This window comes from Arvicanthis niloticus, chromosome 15, assembly GCF_011762505.2.
Source record: "Arvicanthis niloticus isolate mArvNil1 chromosome 15, mArvNil1.pat.X, whole genome shotgun sequence".
Classification (NCBI taxonomy): domain Eukaryota; kingdom Metazoa; phylum Chordata; class Mammalia; order Rodentia; family Muridae; genus Arvicanthis; species Arvicanthis niloticus.
This window is the reverse complement of record NC_047672.1, coordinates 24,424,170-24,451,249: the sequence shown is the minus strand read 5'-3', so window position 1 is coordinate 24,451,249 and position 27,080 is coordinate 24,424,170. Positions and strand designations below refer to the sequence as shown.

Below are 27,080 nucleotides of genomic sequence, written 5' to 3'. Positions count from 1 at the left end.
CCACCAAAGAGTTCTCTGTAGCATTGTATTTGTAATAGCAAAAGACTGAAATCACAACAGCATGAAAGAGGGACAAATTAATAAACTATACTATACACAATTGCTAAAGGGCCACACAAGCAGGAGCAGATTAAAGAAGTCTTCAATGATTCAAACAGAGCAATTACCAGGATATTTTACAGATATTTCAAAGATGCAGAATTGTGTATATATAGGTGGTCACCTTTTGTGTAAGCAAAGAAAGGAAGCAAGCTTTATGTGTACCCATGCATATATACAAATTATTTTGTTTTTGCAAGATAAACACAGAAAAGAGCAATCAGAAGCAAACAAAAATGGTTAGTTCAATGGAAACAGGGTGAAGAGACACAAACTACTGAATATACTGTATTATAGAGTTCTGACTTTTAAACAAATATATGTTTTACATTTCATCAAAAATAAACTTTTAAAAAAGGAAAACACAGAGGGCATATTCTTAAGAAATTGTGTTGCTATATTTGCGTCACAAGGCATTATTTCTTGGACTGATAATATACTTTTCCTCTTATACTAAATCTTTTTTTAAATAGATTCCCTATTTTATAACACAATCAATAAACTTAACCTCTGAAGTCTTCAGAGAACCAACAGAACCCAAGCAATCCTGGCTTCTCGGGTTAATAAAGCTATGGGCAGCTAGCTACCTTGTTGACTTAAAGTCCCAGCTTTGGCCATGGCAAACTCAGAACGTAAGGGAAACTTGGTACATCTTCACTCTCCAGGCCGTCTTCTAGTACATAGTCTGTCTAGCTCCAATACTCTTGCACCTGCCCAAGACTAAACCACTCTTGCTTTAAAGGACATCTGATCAATAGAGAGCTCAAGAATTTCCTATCTGCTTAAGTCTTTCTCCTCCTTTATGTTCTGCCTATGGGTTTAATTAGAGGGCCCCAGCAACCATCCTGTGACACAAAAAAACCCACTGTGAAAATGAAGCTGGTTTGTTAATGACTACTATACTACTTTCCTTAATTTGGTATTCCATGATATTTAAGAATGAAATACATGAGCTTTTATTATTCCATTACTTCAACATTTGTAAAGATATAGGTTTATAATTTAGTTGTCACATTCAATGACAACTGATGGGCTGCTTTCAAATCTAGCCAGGTTTTCACATGCCAACAAACAGCCTTGTAACTCTGTGATGAAATCCACAATGCTAATTCTCACTATGGCTTAAAGACTTTCCCAACTAGTTGGTTTGAATGACAGTAGTATGCTAGTCACACATACCAGTCAGTACCCTTCCATGTAGTCTGAGAAGCTTCCTGTTACTGAAAGCAAAACATTCCTCAACTAAAACCACACACCAAGCAAGCTCATAAATGTTACTTACCAGGACTGCTTCATCTGCACATCCTGGGCAGACACATACTTGGGTCTGCGACAAACCTTTCTGACAGTGCCATATACAAGGTTTTTCTGTAGAAAGGCTGAAAAAACATCCCAATGAAAAAAATATGTGTTTGTTCTCTCTCTCTCTCTCTCTCTCTCTCTCTCTCTCTCTCTCTCTCTCTCTCTCTCCTTCCTTCCCTCCCTCTCTCTCCCTTCTCTCTCTCACTCTCATACACACACACACACACACACACACCCGTGGGGGTGCATGCACAGCAGTTAATGTTCTATAAACATAAATTAAATGGGTTGGACAGATAGTACAACATGTAAAATCTAAGATCTGTCTTAAAAATAAGGCAATTTTATACATTTCAAATATTCATAAAGAAAATAGGTATCCTTAGGAGACTGAGTTTAATGAATAGAGAAATGATTAGTAATTGATGTATCAATTATACATGAGTGGTTTTGAATTGTTCCTTCTAATCATATTTAAATTAATATTTGGCTCAGCATTTTTTCCCAGCTTGGATGTAAAGAAGTTCCAGCCGAGCCTGAAACCGACTTACTGTATTTGAGTTAGTCATTTATGTGTAATAATTGAGTAAGCTGACTGTAAAGCAGTTTTAATCATCTTTCAAACCTATGTTCTCTTTAATAAACTAAACATTTGACTCACCCTCAATATAAGATTCACCCCAAGAACTGAAGGTGTGTATCATCCACCATTTGTACTGAAAGTGACAAATGTCTAGAAGTCATGTCTCCTAGCAGGTGCTACTTTTACACTTAAATATATAAAGCCAACTTTGATTTTCATTTTAGGAACATTGTAATACTAAAAATTATAGATGTCTGGAACTCAGCTCTCTTTGCACATAGACTGTATAGTGACTGGAGGGTGTGTCCCTTACGCTCAGTTAATCCCACTGTTTCTGGAGTCCACTGTTCACATAGCAGCTTCCACAATCCTTCTGTCTCCCCTCATTCAACTTTCCACTGATGCTCAGCTTATTAACACATGGTTTATTATCTATAATGAATCTCAGATGATCTATCACTAGTAAAAATAGGCTATTCAGGATATATGGACTGGTTACATATATGCTAGACATCATCTCTGACCTTCCATGGAGAAAAAAGAGCCCCTTTCCCTAATAACCTTGTTCTTTCCTTAATTTATACTGTGATGTATCCCTAAGGGAGCTTGCAGTGGAGGACTCTGCCTGTTGACAGTCAGTGACTAGAATGTCATTACTCTGCTTCTAGAAACTTGGCTATTGCCTTGAGTTGCTCTCTCATGACAAGGATCCTTACCAGAGCTGGTATGCCCAAACATAGAGTAAGTCATCTGGGCTGCTGTGTATATACATTTTGAAAGTATTTGCTTTCTGATAATCAGTAAGTGTATGTGGTAGTTTGGTTTGAGAGTCTATTTTTGCTATATATATATAGTAAGGACTGTGTGGGTGAAGCCAATGACTTCCGTCCTTTTCTTTTGAAGATTCTATTATGTACCAAAAAATAAACGCAATAGGCAAACTGTGACCACCTAATGACCTTAGGTCAGGCCACTGTGAACATGACTGTTTTTGCTACATGCCTATAGATATAGCTATATCCTTGTCCTGAAAGTCTGCTCTATCTCCAGAGACTGAAGTCCAAGTTGAGAACTAGAAAGGTATGTCTGACATCTTTGTTGTATCTGTTTTGTTTTGCAGATGTCTAAAAGAAGGATTCTAAACCTTGGGCAGCAACAGTTAGTTAGGAGTCCTGCCTTTTCCATCTCCCTGTGCTCTTCTACACACTGCCACCAAGTACAGTAACTGTCATTTGTGACACTCATGCCCTGGTTGATCTTCTCCAGTAAAAGCCATTGCCCTGGAGAATAGAGGAAACGTCTCTGAGAGGCAAGACAAGTTGTAGGGAGTCTTCCTTAAACAAAAACCTCAAGTGCTGCAAAAGCACAAGCCAAAAATAACTGGCCCAAAGCAAGTAACCGAGTGATTTTAGGAAAATTCACTAATGGCACTTTATTGCTTTCCACACAGAACAAAATATAAAAAATAGTGAGGGTAGCCAACACAATGCACCAAAATCATGTTCCCTTTAACATGCTGGATTTGCAAGATGCCAAATATAAAATATTATATGTAATCAAAACTGAGCAGAGCAGACAGGTATGTTTGCATGGAGATGGCATGAGAAACTACAGCAAAACTGAAAAACATTCTCACAGATCAGCCACTGAAGAACTAGCCAATGAATGGGTAATCGGTCTGCTTTTGTCTGTTAAGATATACGGGAAAAATCAGCTTGGCTCCAGCTTCTGGACATCACACATATAGAATTTTAATCAGTGTATAAACATGATGAACATGTCTATAACAGGCTAAATCTGGCTCTGCCCCATCAAGGCTGAAAGAAAGGTGGTAGCTTCAGTGCCACATCAGGAATAATACAGTGACACTGTATTAACAGAGCCACTTGGGCCTTGTCAGAGACTGAGGTTAAGAAACAGAATAGCCACACTACTCACTGACCCTGTCTTTCCATCTGTCAGAAAAGCTCCTTATCCTCACATCCTCATGTCCTCAAAGCACATCTTGATGGCGAAGGACAGTATCAGTTGATGGGTCTTTCTGCCTTCTGGGATAAATATACCTTCCTTTCCTTTCTTATAGCAGCCAAGGCCCCACGTTAATATGGGAGGGCTAGACTCTACTCCACAAGTAAGAGGTACCTTTGAAATCTAACTCATAGTTGTGTTTTCCAGCCTGGAACTTCAAGGTAGCTGCCTGGGCATCAGCCCCTGGAACACAGAATGCCAAGTAAGCCTTTTCCACATCACTGCTGCTGATGGTAGTCACAGGGTGTCCTGTGCCCTGTAAGGGGAAATCCAGAGATGTCATGGAGGCAAGAGACTATTGAAGATGGATTATTCTTAATACAAATGTAAATAAACAATTAAATGAATTAATCTGGTGGCTGTATTTCTTTACTTTGTGTTAGTCTCCAACAACTGCACAAAGAAACCAAGATCTATTTAAAATTGCACCTCAATAACCGACCCATTAAATGATCTATCTTTCTATGCTGTCTGGCTCCCTCCCAGCCCCATCCCACGATCCCATGATTGATCTGGCTCTTTAGACCCTTTCCTCAGGGTTCCAATTCCTCCATCCTACTGGCAAGTCTATCCTTCTCTCCTTCCTCTAGCTAGCAGATATCCTACCCTATTCTCTCTTCTGCCCAGCCACTGGGTGATCAGCATTTATTGACAAGGCAGAGAATCAATGGCAAGAACTATTTACACAAACAGGAGATTCATGGTATAAGCATTACAATGCTGTGTTGGGATTGAAACAAGGTGTGAGGGCAGAGAAATCAGCATGTGAGTAACCCAAGAGTACACTTTACACAGCAAACAGAACCTTGTCAATCCAGCCTCTGTTTTAGACAGATAATCTTGTTATAGGAAAAGAGGAAGGTACCAGAGAGCAGAGTGAGGGGACAGGGAGGGGGATGGAAGAGAAGGACATGACTCTCCTGAAGCTATTCTTATAAACATAAGACAGTAACTACAGATCCTGCTAAGCAGGGTAACTGGGATATAAGCAACAAAAAAAAAGCATAGAACAACAGAAAAAAGCAGGAAAAGGCATTTGCCATCAAGGCAGATAACATGAGTTCAATCTTTAGGAGAAGCAACTGTCATACACACAAATAAACAAACATCTTTTTAAAATCTTCAAAATAAGATGGCATAACAATTCAAATGATGGTAAAATATCAACAGCAAACTCACATAGGTTACTTAAGTCACCAAACAATGCTACTTCTTGTAAAATGGCTAGCTATTTTACAACAGTAAGCATTTCTTGTAATTCCCTGCCAGCCTTCCTCCCAGTTTCCAGCCCAAGCCTTTCAAACATCTTCCAACTGTTCCTCCCTCAGCTCACCAACAGTCGGCTTAAACTGGGAGACAGTCCCTTCTCCCAGTTTCCCCAATACCAGCAGTTCCAAACTACAGCAACTGTACCAGCCTATCTGCTCAGTTTCTTTGGCTCAACTGTCTCCTAGCAATGTCTTCTCCACCAACTTCTTTCTCTTCTTGATCTGATAGCCCCCCCCCAACAGGCCCCCAGCTGGCTTTTTTATATTCCAGAAATCCAAGAGGCCACCAACATTTTGCCTCTTTCTATTTTGGGGGAGTGGGGGGACTCTCTCTGTTTCAGTCACTGGGAATGAACCTATTTGTTGTCCCTTTTCTTGATATTTTCTTCAGTTTTTTATTCCCAAGCTTCTGTTTCCACCCACGTTTTCCAGTTGCTCAGCCAGTCTTTCTTCTGTTTTTTGATTCTCAAGCCTCTCTAACTCCACCCATATTTTTTCCTAGTTGCTTTTACCTATTTTATAAACAAAATAGCCTAAAATGAGTAAAAGAAGAAAAAACTACTGCTGAAAACCATGGGAAGGATATCCCACCAACAGCCTCAGCATACACCCTTGTTAGCTTTTAAAACAAAATATCCATCACTCCTTTTCTTGCCTTTTGCTCTATGGTACTTGAAATCAAATCTCCCATTCTGCCTAGCCTTGTTGTAAAATATGCAGGCTTTTTTTTTCTTTATTTTTTTCTTTTAATGTTTCTTTTACCTACAAACATCCCCACACTAGGCGCCACTTGGAGCTCGCCTCTGCAGGTTCAATTTCGAATGCAGTAGGCATGTGAGCATGTGAATACCAAGTATAACTGTTACTGGACCATGATAGGTGAGAGCAGCACCTATGGAAGCACAGCTCAGGTAGATGACGACACCGGCTCTCACATGTATAATGCCATGATCACTGAGCAAGCCATAGCTAAATAGTTTAGATCTCAAAATGCACGGTGCTTTAACTGTGGAAGATATGGCTATTTGTAGAGACTGTGACCAAGCCACCAAAGGTCTCAGATCTCAAAATGACTGGTGCTTTAATTGTGAGAAATATGATCATTTACAATAAAATTGTGAACAAAGCATCTCTAAAAGTAATGGTTTTTTTCTAAATATAAACCACAAAAAAGGCCTAGATTCCAAGAGTTGAGTTCAGGCAATGTGGCAAAGGGTTACAACTGGACCAATGAGTATAAGTCCAAGAGAGATATCCAAGGCAATCTCTTGCCATCAGAAATAAAATTGGAGCCTATCTCTAGACCCTGCAGCAAAAGTAGAGGCTTTTTGCCCATCAGCCAGGAAATAACAAGCAAGCAGAAAAATCCTAAGTACTGAAGATCTAATGCATGCTACTGCAGGCATTGCCACTCTAGACTTGGCCGCAGATAAACACCATACACTGTCCCCCAAAATCCAATGTTATAAAATATATACTGGAGTTTATGGTCCTTTGCCATCAGGGACAGTAGGAATGGTCTTGGGAAGGAGTGGACTGACTTCCCAAGAATTCACTGTGCATTCAAGAATCATAGATAAAGATTTCAAAGGAAAAATTAAATGGCCCATGTAAAAAGTGAGATGCAAGAACATAGGTGATAGAGGACTTCTCTATATCAAAGACAAAGCTGTTTCAGTAGAAAGATCAGGAGGATTTGGAAATACAGGAAAACACGTATTTTGGCAAACAGTTGTTAATGAATGAAATCCAAAATTAAAGTTGCAAGTGAACAACACTGAAAGAGAAGATTTGGATACAGGAGTTGATATAACTATCATCTCACAAAAATCCTGGAATTTAGAATGGCCATTTCAAAAGGTTCATGCCTAGTTTCTAAGAATTCACACAGCTTGGGTATAGCTCCCATCTTATCACCTCACTTGAGGAAATAAAAGCGACATTTATTAAAAAACAAACCCAGGACTTGGCACAGCCTCCAACAAGCCAGGGAGCACAAGCACCCATGAGGCACACAGATAATCTTCACTGTGAAAGAGAATGTCAACATAGATGGCTTCCTTCACACACTGCATTTCTACAAGTCTCCAGAGACTCCTGTTGATCTCAGCCACTGTGGACACCTTCAAATAATGGACAATGAGCTGCCTGGTTTGGGTTAAAAAATCAGTGGTATTATAAATTATTATTCTCACACAATCCTATTTCTAAAATTGTTGAAACAGGCAAGAAAGGCAATTTGAAAGCCTTCAACATTATACTACAGTTATAATAGGCACTAACTCTAGAGTTTTCTACTAACTAATAAAATCAATAAAATAGCTAACATCATGACAGTTATTTAATATTAAATAATATTCATGAGCTATTTAACATTAATTAATGAACAAAGACGCCTAATCATTCACAGATAGGTTTATAAAGATATACTGTCTCCCAGGTATCTGGAGATTCTGGTGTCTACCAAATATGCTTCCTGGATCTTTGTGCTTTTGTTTAGTATGGCTTCTTCATCATACACAAAACAGTCATCCTTTTTCACCACACTTACCTGTCGGCCATATTCCTGCCAAGAACCAAACTCATCCATCCAGTACCAAATCCAGTCAGTAGTGAGAATAAAATGTGGGGGTTTGGTGACTGAAGAAGCTGTGGAGAGTCGGCGAGCCACAGTGTTACCAAACTTCATGGAATTAAAGTCTAAATTATCAAAGTGAAAGCCAGCAGCTGACTCTGTGTACACAATCCTGCAAACGAAAGTGAGGAGCAGATGAAGACTTCACCAATCAAACAACACAGCCATTGTGCTTCCACCTATGGAATATATGATGGGTAGATACAAACAGCAAGTATGTCATACTCAGTTTTAGTGATGTGTCTAAAGGAAAGCTGCTTTTTAGAATCATCACTTCTCCTTTGTGAAAAAAAATAAAATAAAGGTGATACAGAAGACTGGATATTATGAAAATTCTGGATATTATAAAATGTTGGTTAAAATATTCTTTAAAATAGTTAGGGGTGGAAATATGACAAGGGAAGAGCACTGGCCTAGCAGTAACAGCACCCTGGGTTTGATCTCCAAAGCTACAAAAATAAAATATATTACTAAGCTGTCAAAAATGAACAGATATCCTTAGAAAACAAGATTAACAATAGTGAGCATGTAGTGAGCACTTGCCAGCACATGTTTAGAAGATTCAATCTTTACAACCTTGTAAGGTAAGACTATTATTGCCATGTAACAAATGGAAAAATAAAAAACTATGAATGCTAAGAAACACAACTGAGCAAACACAGCCAGCAAACAAGGTATACTGGAGACAGCCAGCCTACGTTGCTAGCCACCGGTCCAGGCTCCTTTCAAAATGTGGTAATGCTCAAACACTAAAGGGAATCACAAAACCAGAAGTGAGGACAGTGTCAATGAGAAAGACAAAGAGTTGTGGTTTTAGCAGCCAAGGCAGCAGGGTAGGTGACACAAGCAAATGTAGTGTCTGAGTAAGAAGGAAGGCCAAATATAAGGAGAGATTTTTTTTTTTTCCCCTCTAGTGCTGGATAATGAACCAAGGACTTCCACACACATGAGGAAATCATTCCTCAATTGAGCTATACCAACCTCCATTTTGAAGCAGTCATTAAGTTGTGCAGGCAGGTCCTGAACTTATGATCCTCCTGCCTCACCTTCCCAACTAGATGGTATTACAGACCTATAGCCCTAGACCCAGCTCGGGAAAGCTGGTAGCACACACCTGTAATCCCAGTACCTGGGAGGTCTAGGCAGGATCAGAAGTAAAAGGTCATTCTCAGCTACACAGTGTGCATGAGAACAGTCAGGTTTACTTGAGACTCTGTGTGGATAAAAGAGAGAGGGAGAGAGAGGGAGAGAAAGGGAGAAGGAAAGGAAGGAGAAAAGAGAGAGAACAGAGATGGAATTCTGTATAGACAGATCCAGGAACATGCCAAGGCAGTCAGAAGGAAATTCCCCTCATACATACTGGCTCTGGAAGAAGAGGAAAATCTCCCCCAGGACTTTGAACCAGTCAAGCCTCCTACAAATTTTAGGATGTTTTACACTTTAAGTGAGAATTAGCTGTAAAGACAGTTGGCTCCCAAAACAGCAAATACAAACTCTCTGGAGGAACTCACCGCAGAACAATTTCCAGAAATAAAGTTTCATCAAACACAAACTTAAAATCAAATCACATAACCAAAGACTTCATGAGAAAACAGTTGACAACAACCAATAGAGTCAGACGACTGAGGCACAAAGTAGCATCTAAGTATGCAAACAGTGTAAAAACGGTTCTTCTGAATTACCAAAGTCTACACTGGCATTAAGAAACTTAAAAAGGTGAGCAGGTAAACTGGAAAAAGCAAGAACATTTAAGAGTAAGTAATATATCATAAATTTTAAAGTCACAGATGGCCTCACTAGATCTCAGAAGAGGCTGAACTAGTGGCCTGGGACTCTGAGAATTCCCCTAAATACAGCAAAGAGAGGAAAGGGAATGAAGAAGTCAGGAGAAGGAAAGGTAAAGAGAAGAATGTTCAGCGTACACAGCACATACTTTATCAGAACCCCAGCAGCAGTTCTAGAGGAGAGCATACCTCAGAAGATGGGCATGTGTGTACATAAAAATTATAAAGACATAATCTCCCCAAACAGTCATTGTAATTTCAAGTCAAGAATACAGCAGAGTAATTGGAAAGCTGATGAAAGCAAAAATGGCAAGACACGGGAGGAGGAGTAAGGGGGAGGAGCCTTTTGCCTCACCAGATCCCAGAACTTAGTACTAAGCTTCCATGGGTCAGACAGTGTGGGACTGATAGATAGGCACTGACCAGAGACCAGAAACAGACAAACACAGGTAGCACTGAAGAGGGGTGTAAAAAGATGGCATCTGACAACTAAAGTGAAAATGGAAGGTGTTAACGTTTTTACCCAGTTTGGCTCTCTTTAGGTTGTTTTAAAATAAACATCTAGAAATGAGTAGTCATGGAGCTTGTATGGTTTGAGTGTGCTTAGTAGCTTAAATTTTATGCCAGGTATTTTAATCATGAGCAAATTAATTAAAATTTTTCAAAGTAGTTATTGGAGAAACTGGTGAATCACCTAAAAATGAAATTGGGCTCAAATTTAATCACATAAAAAAGAGAATTTAAATATAGTGTTGTTCGCTTTTAGAAGAAAACTCAGGAGAACTCTTTTGTTATTGCAATAAAGGAAGATTTCTTAAGACATATAAAGTACAAAGACAAAAATGAAAAGATGGACAAATATTTCTCTTTATTACAGGCACTATTAACTGGCTGAGTTTTTTTTTTTAACCTCACATTTCATATCCTCAAAATAAATGGATAAATAAAAACAGTTCTTCTCATGCCTAAAATATGTTTAAGGTCAGACATCACACAGGGAAGGAGCCAAAAACAGTTAATGGACATGTGAAAACTTTTCCTTGGAAATCATGGCTATGAAAACTGAGAAAACATGTTACACTCTAGACTCTTAGTACGTAAATACTCAATAAAGCCAATATTGGGGGCACGTCATCAAACACTGCTAATGAGGCTGGAAAGCACCACAGTCACCTGAAAAACAACCCGGCGTCTCCTGTCAGGAGGACAAACACAGCCTCTCCGTCAGAAGATCCTCTGGAAATCTCTCCATATAAATTCATGTATGGTATACAGAAGTTGGCCCAACTAGTCCTGGGCCTGGTGTACATGCTATCAGCCAAGCCCTTGGGAGGCATGGGCCAGATTGACAGTTTATGGACAGCCTGTGCCACATAATGAGACCCTAGCTCAAAAACCAAAATTAAGAATTTTTTAAAAGGAAAAGAAACGAAGCCACAATGCTGTTAGAGTCCAGGCCTATCAGTACACAACAAATAGTTCAACTTATAGGTCCGCAAATGAGCAAAGCTAAGGTGAGAGAAGTCAGTGAAGACAAATTTAGAAAGTGGGCTGAATAAAGAACCTTCTAGGATGATGAGATAGTCTGTATTCTGGCTACAACACAAATACATTTACTAAAAGTAACTGAGTGGCATATTTAATATTTGTGCATTAACAATGTCTAAAATTAACTTCAAAGAGAAAGATTATAGATGGTGTATGGGCTATTTAATCTTGCAAAGGGAAATAATTTGTTTCACATTCTTAGCCAATAGCAATTTGCACATAGGCACTTTTTATTTTAGATATTCAAATTCTCTTTTTAGGGAGCTCAGCAGTTAAGAGCACTTGCTGCTTTTACAGAGGATCAGGTTTTGGTTCCCAGCACCTACTGTGGGTGGCTCAAAGCTGCCTGTAATGCTAGCTCTAGGGTATCCAATACCATTTTGTGGCCTCTACAGGCACCTTCCCTTGCATCCACACGCACGTATGCATGCATGCACACGCACACAAACATAACCAAAAATAAAACCCAAACTTTTTTAAATAAAGATTTATTTATTTTTATTTTATGTGAATAGGTATTTTGTCTGCACATATTTACCACATGAGTGCAGTATCTGAAAAGGCCAGAAGAGGGCCTAAGATCCTCTACAATGGGAAGGAATTGCAGACAGTTAGCTACCATGTGGATGCCAGGACTTCTGGCAGAGCAGTAAAGTTCTCTACCTCCTATGATACCTCTCCAGTCCATGCCCCAAATTAAAAAAATTTAAAATTATCTTTTCAGAATATATCGCAGCACATTTTAAAACAAGTAATGGCTAAATACCTAAAGAAGACTACCTGGGTCTTCCTTGTTTATATGAATTGACTGAGTGAAAATGCTAGAAAAAAATTTAAAGAATAAAACCAATCAGGTTAAAACAGTTTGGCGGTGTGACTTTGTGGGAAAGACTAGAAGTTTACAAACTCCTAGTTTGTAAAGACAATCTCTTGATTGTCTATAACAATGAATAACTGTGAATGATCAATCCCAGCAGCAAATAATTGAGGTTACTTGGTCTTGGTATAGCACCTCCCTGAATGGGGGAAAGCAGGGGAAGAGACAGCTAGGAGAACTAGTATAAACCACATCCAGTATAAACATGGGCTCCCAGCTCCAGGTCAAGTTTCGGGATGCGTGGACACACGCATGCATGCACAGACTATTGTGTAAACTGAAGCCCTTATGCTGCACACAAAAGGCTGGGCACAAAGCCAGGAAGAGGGGCATGTTTTCACTCTACCTGTCTTTACTGGGATTGCTATATGCCTCTTCAATAAGCTCCATGTTTTCCAAATCCTTCCATTTGCCTCCATCCAAGAATTGCCATCGATATGGCAGATGAAAATGAACTCGATAGCACTTATCTAAAATAGAAACACAGAGTAGTAAGACACCCTAGCAGTAAGCAGTGTACCCCACCCTATAACTGTCCCAAGAAAGACTATCTCCCCCATGCCCACCAGACTGAGGCCTCAGAAAGGACCCAGGGGCCCAAGGCTGTGGCTAACAGTAGACCTGGAACTGAATGTGGTGGCCAGGCCAATCATAGCTGGAGGCCCCTGGGAGAAGCCATCAACCACAGCAGCTGGTGAGAATTTTGGCACAACAGTAGATGCAGGAAGCAACCTTTCCTCCCTGATACCCTGCCTTCTTTATCTGCCTCACTGCCTCCTCCTAATGCCCCTATCTCAATACAATCTAGGCTGTAGGCTTCCTGGCTGAGTTACATAAATGTAATCTCAATTTAGAAGGCAAAGCACCCATAACCCAATTCCTTCTTATATCCCTTGAAATGAAAGGCTATAGAGAAGAGCAAATGTAAAAGTTCTGGGCAGCAATGGAAAGTGCTCCAAAGAAAACAATAATTTAAGAATCCCTAAATTACAAAGCAGGTAGAATAAAATTGAAGCAAAAAGAGATTAAAAAATAAGAAAACAAATAAATCTTTAAAAACAAGAATGAAGGGGCAAGAAAGATGGCTCAGTAAGAGCACTGGGTGCTCTTCCAGAGGACCCAGGTTTGCTTCCCAGCACTGACATGGTGGTTTATAACCTTCTCTAAGTCCAGTTCCAAGGGATTAGACACCCTCTTCTGGCCTTCTTGGCACCAGGCACACACATGGTGCAGACATACATGTAGGCAAACCACCATACACATAAGATAAAATTTAATTTGAAATCAAATACATAAAACAAGTGTGGTATAGCATACAAGTGTGTACCACTGGAGAAGGAAGAAGATGGAGAACCTTCCGCTCTGCTCTGTACTAACTCCTTCACAAAGGGAAAACAGTCATGAATTGCTGTGTGACAGCTAAAGACTAAAAATGGAACACAACATTTTGGTGGCTGCAGTCACAGGACTTGAAAAAGAATCTTTAGTCAAAGACTTAAGTTTTCAGTGAAGAACACAAAGCTTTTGTGAAAATACTGACCCACACAAGAATTACTCTTCGTGGTAAGGAAGGCAAGCAGGGACCACTGGCCCAATACTCGAGGAAACCTTGAGCCACCCTCTACATGCTAATACAAGTGCCTTCATCTCCTCACTGAGGCCTTCGCTAGTTTGAGACTCCCCTAGGCTGTCACCCACAGAAGTGGCAATTATCTTACCTTCCACTAGATTGAGTAGCCCCATTTTATAAGGTTCTGCGGCGACTTGACACTCACGTGGTACAGATCCAAAGTCATATATTCCCAAACACTCATCTAAAGCTTCATTTGAAAAATGGAAATAATTTCTTCTATCCTCAACAAAGCAGATTCAGAACTAGTTTGGTGAGATCCCTGCTCTCTCTGGGGGTGCCTTAGAGCAGTTCCAGTAATAAGAAGCAGTATCCCTCCCACGAGAGGGAAGAACATCTAACTTACCTTGGAAGCTACAACTCTTCCGAATGTGGTACAAGCAAATCTGCTCACTCTCCTCCTGGCTAGGAGTGCCTGGTGACACAGGACTTGAACTGTCTTTCCTTTCTACAAAGAAACAGCACACATAGTTATGTCAGCTCCCAGCGACACTTTTCATGTAGGATTATAGCATTTCATGGCTAAAAGGAAGAATTTATCCAGCTCTGTGCAAAAGTGGCCTAGGAAAACTGACAGAATCTATCCTTTAAGGGATAAAAGTACCCCCAGTCACACAGGTGGGCACCTGACTTTTAGGGTGACTCCTAGAATACTCAGCACATAGTTTTGTTTTTTACGAAGTCCAGGACACCACAGAGGGATTTTTTTTTCAACTCTGATTATTCATCCAAGTCACTAAGAAGGAAAAATAGAAAGGTATTTAAAAATCATATTTAATTTCTATAGCAAATATTGCCAATGACGTCTTTAGAACTGGGTACTAATAAAAAAGATAATATATGGAAAGTTTTTAATCTTCAAAAAATACTCTTAATTTTAGTTTATTTGTAGGGCTCTTAAAACAAGACAGTATAATGAGTTCTTTCAAAGTGTACCTTTCTTATTAGCATTCCAATGTCTTTACCTATTATATTTACCCCATTCACTTAACTCTAAATAATAATAAAAAAAATAAAACCTCATTTATAACCTCTCCTCATTTTCTGTCCTATCACCAGTCACTCTGTTATCTGCATCTTCCCTTTTCATTTTATAAACTCCTAGATATTCCATAGGCTGGGCCTCAAAATCCACACCTAGGAGACCCTGAAGTTCTCTATCTCCAGGGTAGTGACTGTTGAGACCTAAGCCACTCAGCAGTGGATCCATCCCTCAGTTTTCAATAAAGTCATAATCTAGATGATGCTCTAAGCATCATTTAAAGCAAAACCTCTGTATATCTTGGGGGTAAGAAAAATATCTGAAGAGACTGGGAGGATGTCTCAGTAAATGCTTGCCTTGCAAGCTTGAGGATCACAGTTCAATCCCCCAGAACCTACATTTTTTAAGAGCCTAAGTGAGGCTAGAGAGATGGTTAAGAGCACTGGCTGCTCCTCCAGAGGACACATGTTCACTTTCTAGCACATGGTCTCTTACAACTATCTGTAACTCCAGGTCCAAGGGATCTGACACCATCTTCTGGTCTGTGGGCGCTAGGCAAACAAGTAATGCAAAGACAGGCAAACCAGATATTCACATATAATAAAATAAAAATTTAAGCCGGGTATGGTGATACATGCCTTTAGTCAAAGCACTTAGTAGAAAGAGGCAGATGTAGCTCTGTTGAGTTCAAGGCTAGCCTAGGCTACATCAAGACCGTCTCTCAAAAAAAACACAAAACATACATTCATTCATTCATTCATTATTTATTTATTTATTTAAAGTTGGGCATGACTGGACATGCTTGGAGTCTGGTGTGGTAGAGACAGACAGCTAAATCCATGTAGCTCACTGGCCAGCCAGCCTAACCTATCTGGTGAGGCCTAGGACAATAAGAGATTCTGTATTAAGGCTGATTACTCTGTCTTGGCAAATATAATCACTCGACTATTCCACAAGTGTGTCCTTTTCTGGACAGTAATTTGTAAATGAAAAGAGGCAATTCTTGCCTAGTGGCTGTCTCACCACAACTGGAGTAACTCTAAAGATGCTCAATTTCTTCTTAGAATCCAAGACAGGAAGCTGTCAGGAGCAGACAGGTCTCTAATCAAAATGAACCTTAATACAGAAATGTTTGTAATGTCAATTCTGTGGACTTTTTGAAATTCTGTGGACATTTTGAAAACCAACTATCCATGTAAGGCAATCTGGACTGTTGTCTGTTAACTCCTCTCAGCTATTTCTAAATAAAATATAGAAAACACCGTAACAATAAACTCAGAGCCATTAATTTGCTATAGGTCCCTAACTCACAGGCTAACCATCTCAAATCAGTTAGAAAAGTTAAGGAAGGACTGGGTCTAAGCCTTGTATTCCTAAATGTGTTATACAAGCACAATGCCTATGAGAGTAACAATATTCATCTCACTTTTATATCAATAAGAAGCTCGTGCTAATGAAAACTTTAAATTTGAAATCAAAGTAAATTTTGTACCATTTAAGAAATTATAACTCTGTCAAGACAGAGCAATCAGCCCTTAATAATTCTGCATTACTAAGTCTGAGAGATGATCCTGGGTCAGAAAGCTGAAGATTGGAAATGCCAACGTTTTGTAGTATAGGGACTGTCCAGGTGTTCATCGGTCTCTATAAATTGGCTAAGTTTTAGAAGCTATGCTTTGTGCTTCTTCCCATAATTTCAGTTAACTCAGTCATTCTGGATTTCTGACAGGGTTATAGTCTCATAGCCAATCCCGGTTATTTACTTTGAGAGAAAAGATTTGAGAGGATGGCTTTCAGCTGACATTCATTCTAAAGCCAAGAAAAAAAACCAGGTTCAGAACTAAGTCTTTTAGTTAGGAGAGATGACAGAGGTTCTGGTTAGTCAACAAAATGATGGACTGGGTATTAGGTCTATCTTGTATCTTGACACAAACTGGTATAGTTATGCTCTAATTGTATTTTAAGAGAAAAATTTTATTTTAACAGGAAGGGTGATATGTAGGAGGAGCTAAGGTGGGAGGAGTAAGGAGAGGAAGAGGAGGAGTAAAAAGAAAGAGGAGAGGAGGAGGAGAGGAGGAGCTAGGTGATTGGTAATCAACTGCTTCCTGACTGGATTCTGGCTTGCTCTATAAGAGAGAATTCATGTTTTGTACTATAAACCCAAGCAAAAGTCCATGGCAGGAGAGGTCATGGGCATTAGAGGGTAACTTACTAGTGTGGTTTTGCTAAATGGACATGTTGTCAAACCACCTTTTAAATACGCATTTTATACCCATATATTAGGGTGCCTCAACCTTGGTTTACAAAGCTTCTTTTTGCAATGGGCAGCTACCGATGCAGAATTCTAAGTGGTCAAAGTGCTGAAAATAAGTGACTGTTAAGTGCTTAGCCCTAAATAAGACATCTGTCTCAAGGCTCCTCAAGGCTCAGGGATAAAGAGGGGGCAGGAAGAACAGAAGAGCTGGAGGATGGGAAGAGTGCTATGAAATGTTGTATTCTACACACAACACAGCCATTGCACTCACACACTCTTGATAGCTACAGCTCACCTACATAAGACTAAGCCAGTCAACATTCCATTATGGACATGAGGCGGGCTCTTGGGGCTCCCACCCTAGCTGAGGAGCTATTGGCAAGTGACTACTGCATGGGAGAGGCAGAGTCATTTTTCTTTGGTGGTGCAACCAGTGGTCCTTGGTAGGTTGTTCATTCCCAGGTGGATGGCCCCACGCCAACACACATGCAGGCAACATTAGAGTCCGTGGTAAAGGTACTCACTGCCAAGTCAAACAGCCTGGGTTTGATCCCCGAGATCTACATAGTGAAAGGATAGAACATTTCCCAAACTGCCCTCTGACCTATACACGTGCTACAACACACACATGTATGCATGCACGTATACACATATATACGTATATATACACACACAAATAAATGTAAATAAATAATTTTTAAAACGATAGCTTGAGGGAGCTAAAAAAAATTGGTCTGTGGTTAAGAATATTTGCTGCTCTTTCAGAGGATCTGAGTCCAGCACCCACATGAAGATCAAAACAACTGTAACTCCAGTTTCAGAAGACCTGATGTCCTCTTCTGACTTCTAAGGGCACTTGCATACATGTGGCATACATTCTTAAATGCAACATATACATATAAATAAAAGTTTTAAAAATATTTTTTAAAAATCACATAAAAGTTGAAAGAGAAAGTACTAGAAGGAACTGGAAAAAATAGGAAGGGGATTTGAGTTGTTTGATTAAGAATATTGTATACATGTATGAAATCATTAAAGAATAAAAATTATTCTTTAAAAAAATCTCTACTAGGGGCTAGAGATGGCTCTGCCATTTAGAGCACTGGCTCGTCTTCCAGAGGACCTGGGTACAATTCTCAGCATCTACACAGCAGCTCACAACCATGTGTAACCCCAGTTCCAGAGGATCTAACATCTTCTCCTGGCCTCTGAAAGCACCAGGCATGTGTGGTGTGCAGACAGACATACAAGAAAAGCACTTATGAACATAAAATCTCAAGTGGGAATTCCTCTATCTACCTGTCACTAAGCCTGATAGACACTTAGGAAAAAGTGTCTGACCATACTCACTCGTGTTGGTAGGTTACTATGGGCCAGGCACTGCCTAGGTGCTAAAAAGCAGCAGAGAATAAGGCCAAAAACTCTTATGAAGGGGAAAACTTGGGCTTGCTTATGGCAGGATGGCCAAAGCCACAGCCTTTACACATGCCTTCTTGTATTCGTTTGTAATGTCATAAAGAATGCTACCTAATGGATGGTCCTAGAGCTGTATAGCTAACAGCCCAACTCTCCAGGGGGCGGGGGGGACAAGACAATTACACAGTGGACATTTCAGTCCACTTTCATTTTGGTACAGACCCAGCCCCTCCAGGATTAAGCATGTGCCAACGCCAGCTTGCATTATCTGGAATGCCTGTTTGACTGTGTCTAGATTCCAACTGTCTTCACAACTTCCTAGCTGGAAAAGGATCGACAAGTCTTAACAAAAGAGACCCACACTTCCACAAAGTCATATCCTATTCACCAACCAACAAAAACTCCAGGCCCCAAGCCCAAAGCCTGCAGCATTTTCCAGCAGCCTTACCAGAAGTCCCCTGTGGACCTGCAGGAGAAGGGGACACTTTGCTGAGGGCTGAGCCCTTATTCTTGATGTCATATGCGTTTCGGTAAGTAGAGAGTAGCCTGCTCACCAGGTCCGAACTTAAGCCCAACCTTTCCAACTTCTCCAGATTCTCAGAGTTAGTGAACTCATGGGACCTCTTACAGCTAGTGCCAAACTTGCACTCTCCCTGTAGGAAGTACTGGCAGATATGGAGTTTAATACACTGCGTTTGGAAGGAGCAAGAGCCGAAGGGCCCGTCACCTTTGTTGTAGTGTAGGCAGATCTGTTGACAAAGAGAAGAAATGACATCATCACATGAACACTGTATATAGCACACCTCAACAGTCATGACCTGGGGGAAAGGGGCCTCATGGTCATTTTATTATTTCACCATTCACATGGGCTATAGAGAATTCATCTCTTATTCAATGTGTGTGTGTGTGTGTGTGTGTGTGTGTACACCAAACTATTCCCTAAGCTAAAATAAACCCCAAGCAAGCCCTTCTCCTGGGGAGATCCAAAGCAGTAGGAGCCTCCTATCTACCTCAATGCACCTACCCATACCTATACACAAGCCTCACCAAACCAAATATACTTTACTAGTTCATTTCCCCCAATTTTCCTTTCAAAATTCAAAGTCAGAGAGGTTCTTAGGGCTAAGGCATCTCAAAGCTGGCCAAATACCACCCTTCATTTCTCAAGGGAACTAGCAGACTCCAAAGCTAAACAGCTAGGGCCAACAAGATTCAAATACCAGAGCCCACATAATGACAGGAAGGAAGAACAACTCCCTGGAGTTGTCATCTGACCCCCACACTGTGGACAAGCATACTCACACTCACCCTTGTACCTAGTGGATCTGTGTCCCCTAATAAACTTAATAAATGTTATTTAAATTTCATCAGCTAGCCCTAGTCACACAGCTAATCACTGTACCTGTTGTTTGCTCAACTGGGTTGTTGGCAAACCTGTAACTTTTTTCTAGTTTATTAATACAAGGTCTCCCACAGCCCAGGCTGCCCTCAAACTACACAGGAAAAGACAGAATGAATCCTAGTCCTCCACCTCCACCATCCAAGTGTTAAGATCACAAACACCCACCACAACGCACAACTGCAAACTTGCAACTTGAACCTCAATCAACTGCTCCTTCTCTATACCCCAAAAATTCAACATGGAAAGGGGCCCACCTACTCAATTTCTAGATATTACATTCCACAAGCTGTAGGAAATTTCCTTGGGAGTTCAGAGGCAGAACCCAGTTTTCTTTCAAGGCCTCCACTCTACAGATAGTCTACCCAAGGGAAAAAGGGAGATAGCAATTCTGAAGACCGCCTCAGAGAAGCCATTCACCAGCTTTCAGGTTCCATTTTTTGAATCTCTAAAATGGGTAGAAGGCCATCAATGTCACAGAGTTGTTGCAATTACTAAACTGGAAACCATGAAAATATCAACCAATGCTGATGCATGAGAGGTGCCAGACCACCCTCTTCCTCACTTATCTTCTGGACAGGCCTTATCTGCCCCCAAACACCTTTCCCCACAGCATGGAATGTGAACTTTGACAGTGTCTTAAACATCACCCAAAGTCATCCTCTGCCTTCCTATTCCACGATTTGATTTGCATCTCATGGCAAAGCAGGGTGTTTTATCCCCTGGCCATCAATGTCTAGCTGACAATGGATATCCCAAAAAGCTCAGGTGAAGTAAACCAATATGAATTTTCAAAAGACAAATATAAAAAGTTAATATTTCTTATGTGTCAGTCATGATGCTGTCTACTTACTGTTCCTCAAATGGGTGACATTGTCTAATATGAAAATATCTGCATTAAAATATGCCAAACCAGTAACAGTGCCAAAGCATCTCAGATAGCCTGCCCCATACATGAAAAAACACCCTGCTGAGATCTGCTGGAGAAACTCAAGGCCTAGGGAAGCCCTACAGAGCCAGGGTTTTATTCACACTAAGGCCTTGCCCAGCACAATGGAAAACAGCACTGATCCTAAAGCAAGTCAAATCTGCTGAGTCACTGCCCCCTCCAGCAGCACCTGAGCCTGGTAGAGCTGTTCTTAGAATCACACTTTAGTCAGGCTCCTACTCAGACCCTGCCTTCCTTTCGCCTGCCATGAATGTCATCACAACCCTGCTGCTGCCTAGAAGGTTCTCTATGCTTTCTCCTGATCCTTACCCAATAAACCCTTTGTGCTGCTAATCTTCCCCCCACCAAATGATACAGAGATAATGCAATAAGCTTACACAAGCTGAGTTTTCTCCTGGGTACCAGAGAATGAGTAGAGAGAGTACTACTGGGTGATTGTCAAGCAGCTTTGGAAGGCTTCTCCATAGACTAAAACAACCCCAAACATGCAGTTCCAATTCCCACTATTCAGGGATGGGCCAGCTGGGGTCTCTCATTCTGCTTAGTTCTAGGTAACACTTGCTTCAGGTGCTGGTCAACCTCACTAAATCACTACAGGAGTGGTGCCAGCCCAAATGATAGGGAAGGAAATTTTTCAAGAAATGCCAAGGCTGGTCCAACATCAACAGAGCTGGATATTAAATCCAGTAGATTTAATTAGCAGAGCTGGATATTAAATCCAAGTCTCCCCTGTGCAATGGTTCTCGGTCAAAATGGGGTTCTCAGCACTAAAAGTTATCTATCTTCCAACCATTTGGCTTCTCCACTATTACTTGCAAAGAAGACCCCACCCCACCACCCTTCTAAACACTCACATCTGGTAAAAGCGAAGGGTCATTCTGAAGCAAGAGCTGGCACAACTCAGTATACGTGAGGTGATCAACACCATAAGTCCTCAGTACACTCACGTTGTGATCAGTCTTCAAGTTGTGACCATTCCTACAGTTCTTCCTGGAAAGAAGCAAAGATGTTGTTACAGGCTAGATCTTACCTACCTAAAATCCCCTATTAGAGTTGTAACTTCCAGATCCTTAGGATGTAAAACTTCTTTTGAAGATAGGGTCATGAGAGAGGTAATTAAATTAAAATGAAGTCATTTAGAATAGCCCCAATCCAACATGAACCTTATCTCAGAATTCCATCCTCCAGAATAGTGAGAAGTCAATTTTTGTTGTTTAAGCCTCCCAGTCTGCCAGCTATTATAACATACACCTGTAATTCCAGTACTCAGAAGCTGAGGCAGGGAGATCATGAGTTGTAGACTAGCTGGACAACAGAGCAAGCCTCTGTGAAGGAAGAAAGGAAGGAAAGAGAAGAAATGGAAGAGAAGAGAAAGGGAGAGAGGGAGGGAAAAAGAAAGGTTGGGTCACCCAATCTATGGTATTCTGTTATGGCAACCCTGGCAGACTTACAGAGCTGGTGAAATCATTCTTCATGGCATTTTTTCACAAACACTTCCTGACCCTCCTTATAAGCAGCATAGAAAAAAACAGCTATGCATGGCAACAGATGCTTATTTAGCAGGAAGAGATGAGACTGGACAATGTCTAGGGCTCAGGACAACACTTCTCGGAGGGTATGTAAAGACAAGGGCGGGGCCATCATGCAAAAGTGTCACAGCACACTGGCCACTCAGTAAGCACTTGGATGAAAAACCTGAGCAGGGGTGAATCTAGGTAACACATACCTTTAATCTCAGCACTTGGGAGGCAAAGGCAGGGAGATTTCTGAGGCCAGTCTGGGCTACACAGTGAGTTCCATGACAGCCAGGGCTATGTAGAGACCCCATCTCAACCCAACTCATCCCCTCCCTCCTCCCTCCCTCCCCCTCAAAACTTGAGAAGAGGGTAGAGGGAAGGCTCTGTAGTTAGGGGCACTATTCTACTCTTCCAGAAGACCTGCATTCAATTCCCAGCACCTGTACTGGGTGTCTCACTAACACTCTCTCTGGCCTTTGAAGGCACCGGCACTATGTACAGCATTCCTTCCACTCTACACCCATATAGACACATCATTTAAATAACAAAAATAAATCCTTTTAAACATGCTAAGCAGAGTGACTCATGCTTCCAGGTATGAGTACACACAGACAGACACTCCTGGGTCCACCCCCTTTGCAGCACCCCTCTTCTGTACTTTCAACCCACAAGCATCTGGTGAGCACTTATCAACCAGGCACTGGTACTCCACCCTAAGAACTCAGGAACAAATCTTTAATGACAGTCTTGGTCACCTGGAATGTCAGGCAAGCAGCATCTGCTTGATGCAGACACTACCTTACCTTACTTAACATCTGTAACAAACATCTTGAAAGAATGCCAAATTCCTCATCTATCCCCAAACCCTTTCCTCCTACTAGCTCTCTGTCAAAAGTTAACTTCCCTCCTCCCCTACAGATCAAAAACCATCAAGTTATCCTTGACTCCTCTCCCCCAACTGGTGAATGCAACACAAAAGAACTCACACATGGAATGGGAAGTCTGAGGTCAGCTGTGGTAAAAGAACACAGCAGCACCAAAGGAAAAGGCACTACAGAGTCTGGATGGGGGAGAGAGCAGAGGAGAGGCCACTGGAAGGTGTAAACCAACAGATAAGCCACATCCTCAGGGTTAGGGGAACCCTAACCTGGTGCTGCCAAAGCCAAGTATACAAATAACTGCAATAACGGCAACTAATACTTAGCGAGCATTTACTATGCAACAGAGGTTGCCTAAACGTTCATTCAGTCCTCAACAAACCTGTGAGGTAAGTAATCTAACCATCACTGAGGGGACAGAGTCAGCCATAAAGTCACTTGCCCAGGATTACTAGTCAGCAGAGCTGGATTGGAACAAGGTGACTAGCTCATGGGACCACGCTCTTGATCAGCAGGCCCACTGCCTCCTCAGCACAGGTCTGGAAGTCAGGGACTGAAGACTCCTTCTCAGGCTTGTTTCTTAGAGAGCTAACCTTGTGATCAAGAAGACAAGTAAAGTCACAGGAAAGTACACTTAATCACACTCACTTTCCATTACCCATTGGAAAAAATATGTAGAAAACTACTTGGTATAAATCATGGGAAAAGACTAAGGTGAAGAATGAGGAAGAAAAATCTCAGTTATGGAGGCCAGTAAATATCAAATGTTTAGATTTCCAGTACAAAATTTGAACCCAAATCTTGGGAATTAGCATAAGAACAGATCTTCCTTCCATGATTATTTTGCCAATTAAGCACATTATAAAGATTCACCAGGCAGATGCAGTGGTGCATGGCCTTAGTCCCAGAATCGGGAAGACTGTGAGCTGGAGGCCAGCCTAGTCTACATAGCAAGTTTCAGGCCAGACAGCCAACATATCGAGCCACTGCTCAATATAGTCATTCACTCAGTCATTCACTAGCCATTCCTGTCATTGCATCAAGCCAGCTACCACTTGCTACTTACCTCTTTCATCCCAGAGATGTCTCTTTCTTGCATGGCAGAGTTTCTAGAGCTCTACCCTCAGTAGAGTAGGGCCCACCTTCTCCTGGTCTACTTCTGTGACTGGGGCCACAGTATTTACCACCCAGCAGCTTTCAATCAGCACCTAAGGGTTTATTTAGCCTTCCTTTTAAGTAAAGAACTCAAACCCTCTCCAGCTTTCAGTCCACAGTGGGAGCAGAAACAAGTCACCATCTCTCTCGCAGCCTCTCTTCACACTGGCACCCTCTCCTTTATCCTTTAAGGTCCCCAATTCTCTCACATACACATTGTTTGGACAAGTTCTAATCTGTATTATCTCTGAATAAACGAGTCCTAGAGACCACATCTCCCAGACCATACCCCGTAGGTAGTGGTGGGGGACAGATTCTGGTAGATGGGGTATTTATCACTGCTAGACCTGGCCCACGCAAACTTCCCACTAGACCCTTTCTGTCCTATTTCCTTTGAACCCCCAGAACTTGATGCTTAGAACTGCCTCAAAAGTATTGAGGGTGCAGTTGTATTTGCCAGCCTGGATTCCTGATTGACTGACTGCATAGGTCAGGGTTACTAACCCAAGGTGACTAATAACCTGACATCATAAAAAATGATGTCTACTCTGTTAGAGCAAAAGGAAGCAGGGAGGGAAGACACTAATTCTCCTAGATAACTGGACTAGCTTTGAAGCACGTAAGTCTCAACATCCTCTCCTAACCCAGCATCCCGGCACCATTACCCGAGACATCTTCCTAAGATACAAACCTCACAGCTGACATTCAACAGACTTTATCACCTTTAAGGTGAGGCCCAAATTCTTCAGTATAAACAAATCTCACTAATCACCTTGCAGGTGCAAGTAGAGAGCAGCCCAGACTAATAAGGACATGAAGTGTGGTGTGGAAGAGTTAAGAGAAAGAGCTCAAAGGAGCGAACCAGCTTCTACCTGAGGCACTAAAGAGCAAACCAGGAAGGGCACTCCAGACAAGGCTCTGCCACCAAATGAACCAAAGAAGGGGTGGGGTGTGCAGAAAAGCCCCCAGGAAGTTCTGGGGGTTCCCGAAAGGGGGAGGGGGGAACCCTGCGGATCTTGAAAATCTGAGTTTCGGTTTCTAAGCAGGCAAACGGGTTGAGTGGCACTTCCAAAGGCGTCCTTACAGCTGTGATTCCAAGCCTTGCTGCCTGCTCCTCAAAGCAATCTTTCCAACCAACCCTGAGGACCAGCTTCCCTCCTGGGAGCCATACTGCATACTCAGGTGTCCCTCTTGGCACCACATTCTATCTGGGCCACTCCATCACACACTGCCAGTCACTAAGTAGGTGATCAATGAACGTTCTTGAGAGTGAAGGACAGGCGAGGCTAAGGAATCGTCTCCTAGCTGTCTGTGCTAATTGAGAGCGGAGGCCCGGGAGTGGAGGACCAGGAGCATCCATCCGCCCATGCCCATCGTTGGCATCCTTACCCGGTCCTCAGGAACTTGCAGTTGCCGTAGATGAGAAACTTGCAGAGATGCAGCTGCGCGCAGAGCCCCGTGCAGCCCGGCTTGGGGCCCTGGTGCGCGCGGCACAGACGCAGCGACGACACCGCCAGCACCACGCGCTCCGAGGCCGGCGCCGCCGCCGCCGCCGCTGCCGAGGCCGCCCGGCCCGCGCCCGCCCTCGAGGCCACCACGAAGCGCCCGCGGTCCCGCAGCAGCAGCTCCAGCGCGTCGGCGCCCAGGCTTGTTCGCAAGCGACGTCGCAGCTCCGCCAACTCCAAGGCGCCCCCCGCCGCGCACAGCAGCTGGGTCACCTCTGCCACCGCCACCGCGGCCTGGGCCATGGCCGTCGGACTGAGGCTTAGCACGGACGACGGCGTGGTTCACGGGCCTGGCCCCTCTGGTCGGCTGGAAAGAAACGAAACCGAAAGCCGGCTCCAGCTGGGAAAACAGGAGCAGTGGGGCCTCGCCACGCCCCCGGGCCGCAGCTGAGGAGCCGGCGCCCTCGTCTTAGGGCCGGCAGCTGGGGACCGCGCGGCTCGACGGCGGCGGCCCGCGCGCGCGCGCGCGCGCACTGAGCGGCCCGGCGTCCCTTCGAGGCGTCGCGCGGCCGGAGACGTGGGTCGCGAGTCCTCACAGGGCCGGCCCCGCGTCTGAGGGCGAAGTGGCCGCTTCCTTCGAGGCAGCGCCCTGTGAGGCGAGTGGCGCGTTCAGCTAAGCCCGAGGGACGCCCGGCCTTTCAGTCAGCAACGTCGATCTCGAGAAGCTGAGCGAAGTTTCCAGACGGCGCCGGCACGGCCGGTTGCAGCCGGTTGGCGCGTCTGCCTTCAGGGGGGCTCAGAAGTCGCCGGAGCGAAAGCGAGCTCGGCAGGCGGACCACGGAAGCGGGACGACGCACCTCGTCCCACCCCACCCCGGAACAAACGGAAACAGTCGCTCGGAATGGCCAGACCGGCCTAAATGGTACTCCAGATTCAGCTTTTGTAGCGGATTCCGCATTTCCAAAAGGAAAGGGTAGGTACATCCTTTAAAAAGGCAGATCCTTCTTCCCTTGCCCCTTCTGAATAAAGGTTATGCGCGTATTTCAAGAACCTTCACCGGAAAGGACTCTCTCGTATGTTACCCCGGGAGTTAAACGTTCTCGGGGTAAGTAAATGGGGGAGTACCTATTACAATAAGTATGACTTTTGGCATCCCCATTCCTTCTTCCAGGAATCTCCCAGAAATAAAAGCATTAGTAAGTCGTGTTCACAAGACAGGACAGAGTACTGAAAACTCTTAAGACTGTTATTCAGACTATAAGGCTTTAACGGGCATGTTCAATCTCTGGGTTTAACGTAGAAGGAGGACATTCCTATGTTGTGAGGAAAGA

The 27,080-nt window shown here is 42.6% G+C and overlaps 1 protein-coding gene across 1 annotated transcript in view; it reads right to left on the bottom strand.

Annotated features, from left to right (window-relative positions):
• The window catches only part of Parp12 (poly(ADP-ribose) polymerase family member 12), a 33,731-nt gene extending 7,155 nt beyond the window's left edge, over positions 1-26,576 (bottom strand). Inside the window, exons 1-8 of the mRNA XM_034519632.2 lie at positions 25,694-26,576; positions 21,609-21,744; positions 18,855-19,155; positions 14,101-14,202; positions 12,471-12,594; positions 7,832-8,027; positions 4,127-4,268; positions 1,382-1,478 (exon numbers count right to left, since the gene is read on the bottom strand). Of these exons, the coding sequence (XP_034375523.1) occupies positions 1,382-1,478; positions 4,127-4,268; positions 7,832-8,027; positions 12,471-12,594; positions 14,101-14,202; positions 18,855-19,155; positions 21,609-21,744; positions 25,694-26,052 (1,457 nt within the window). The 5' untranslated portion in view covers positions 26,053-26,576. The remainder of the gene's footprint in view (positions 1-1,381; positions 1,479-4,126; positions 4,269-7,831; positions 8,028-12,470; positions 12,595-14,100; positions 14,203-18,854; positions 19,156-21,608; positions 21,745-25,693) is intronic.
• Between the last annotated feature and the right edge of the window lie 504 nt (positions 26,577-27,080).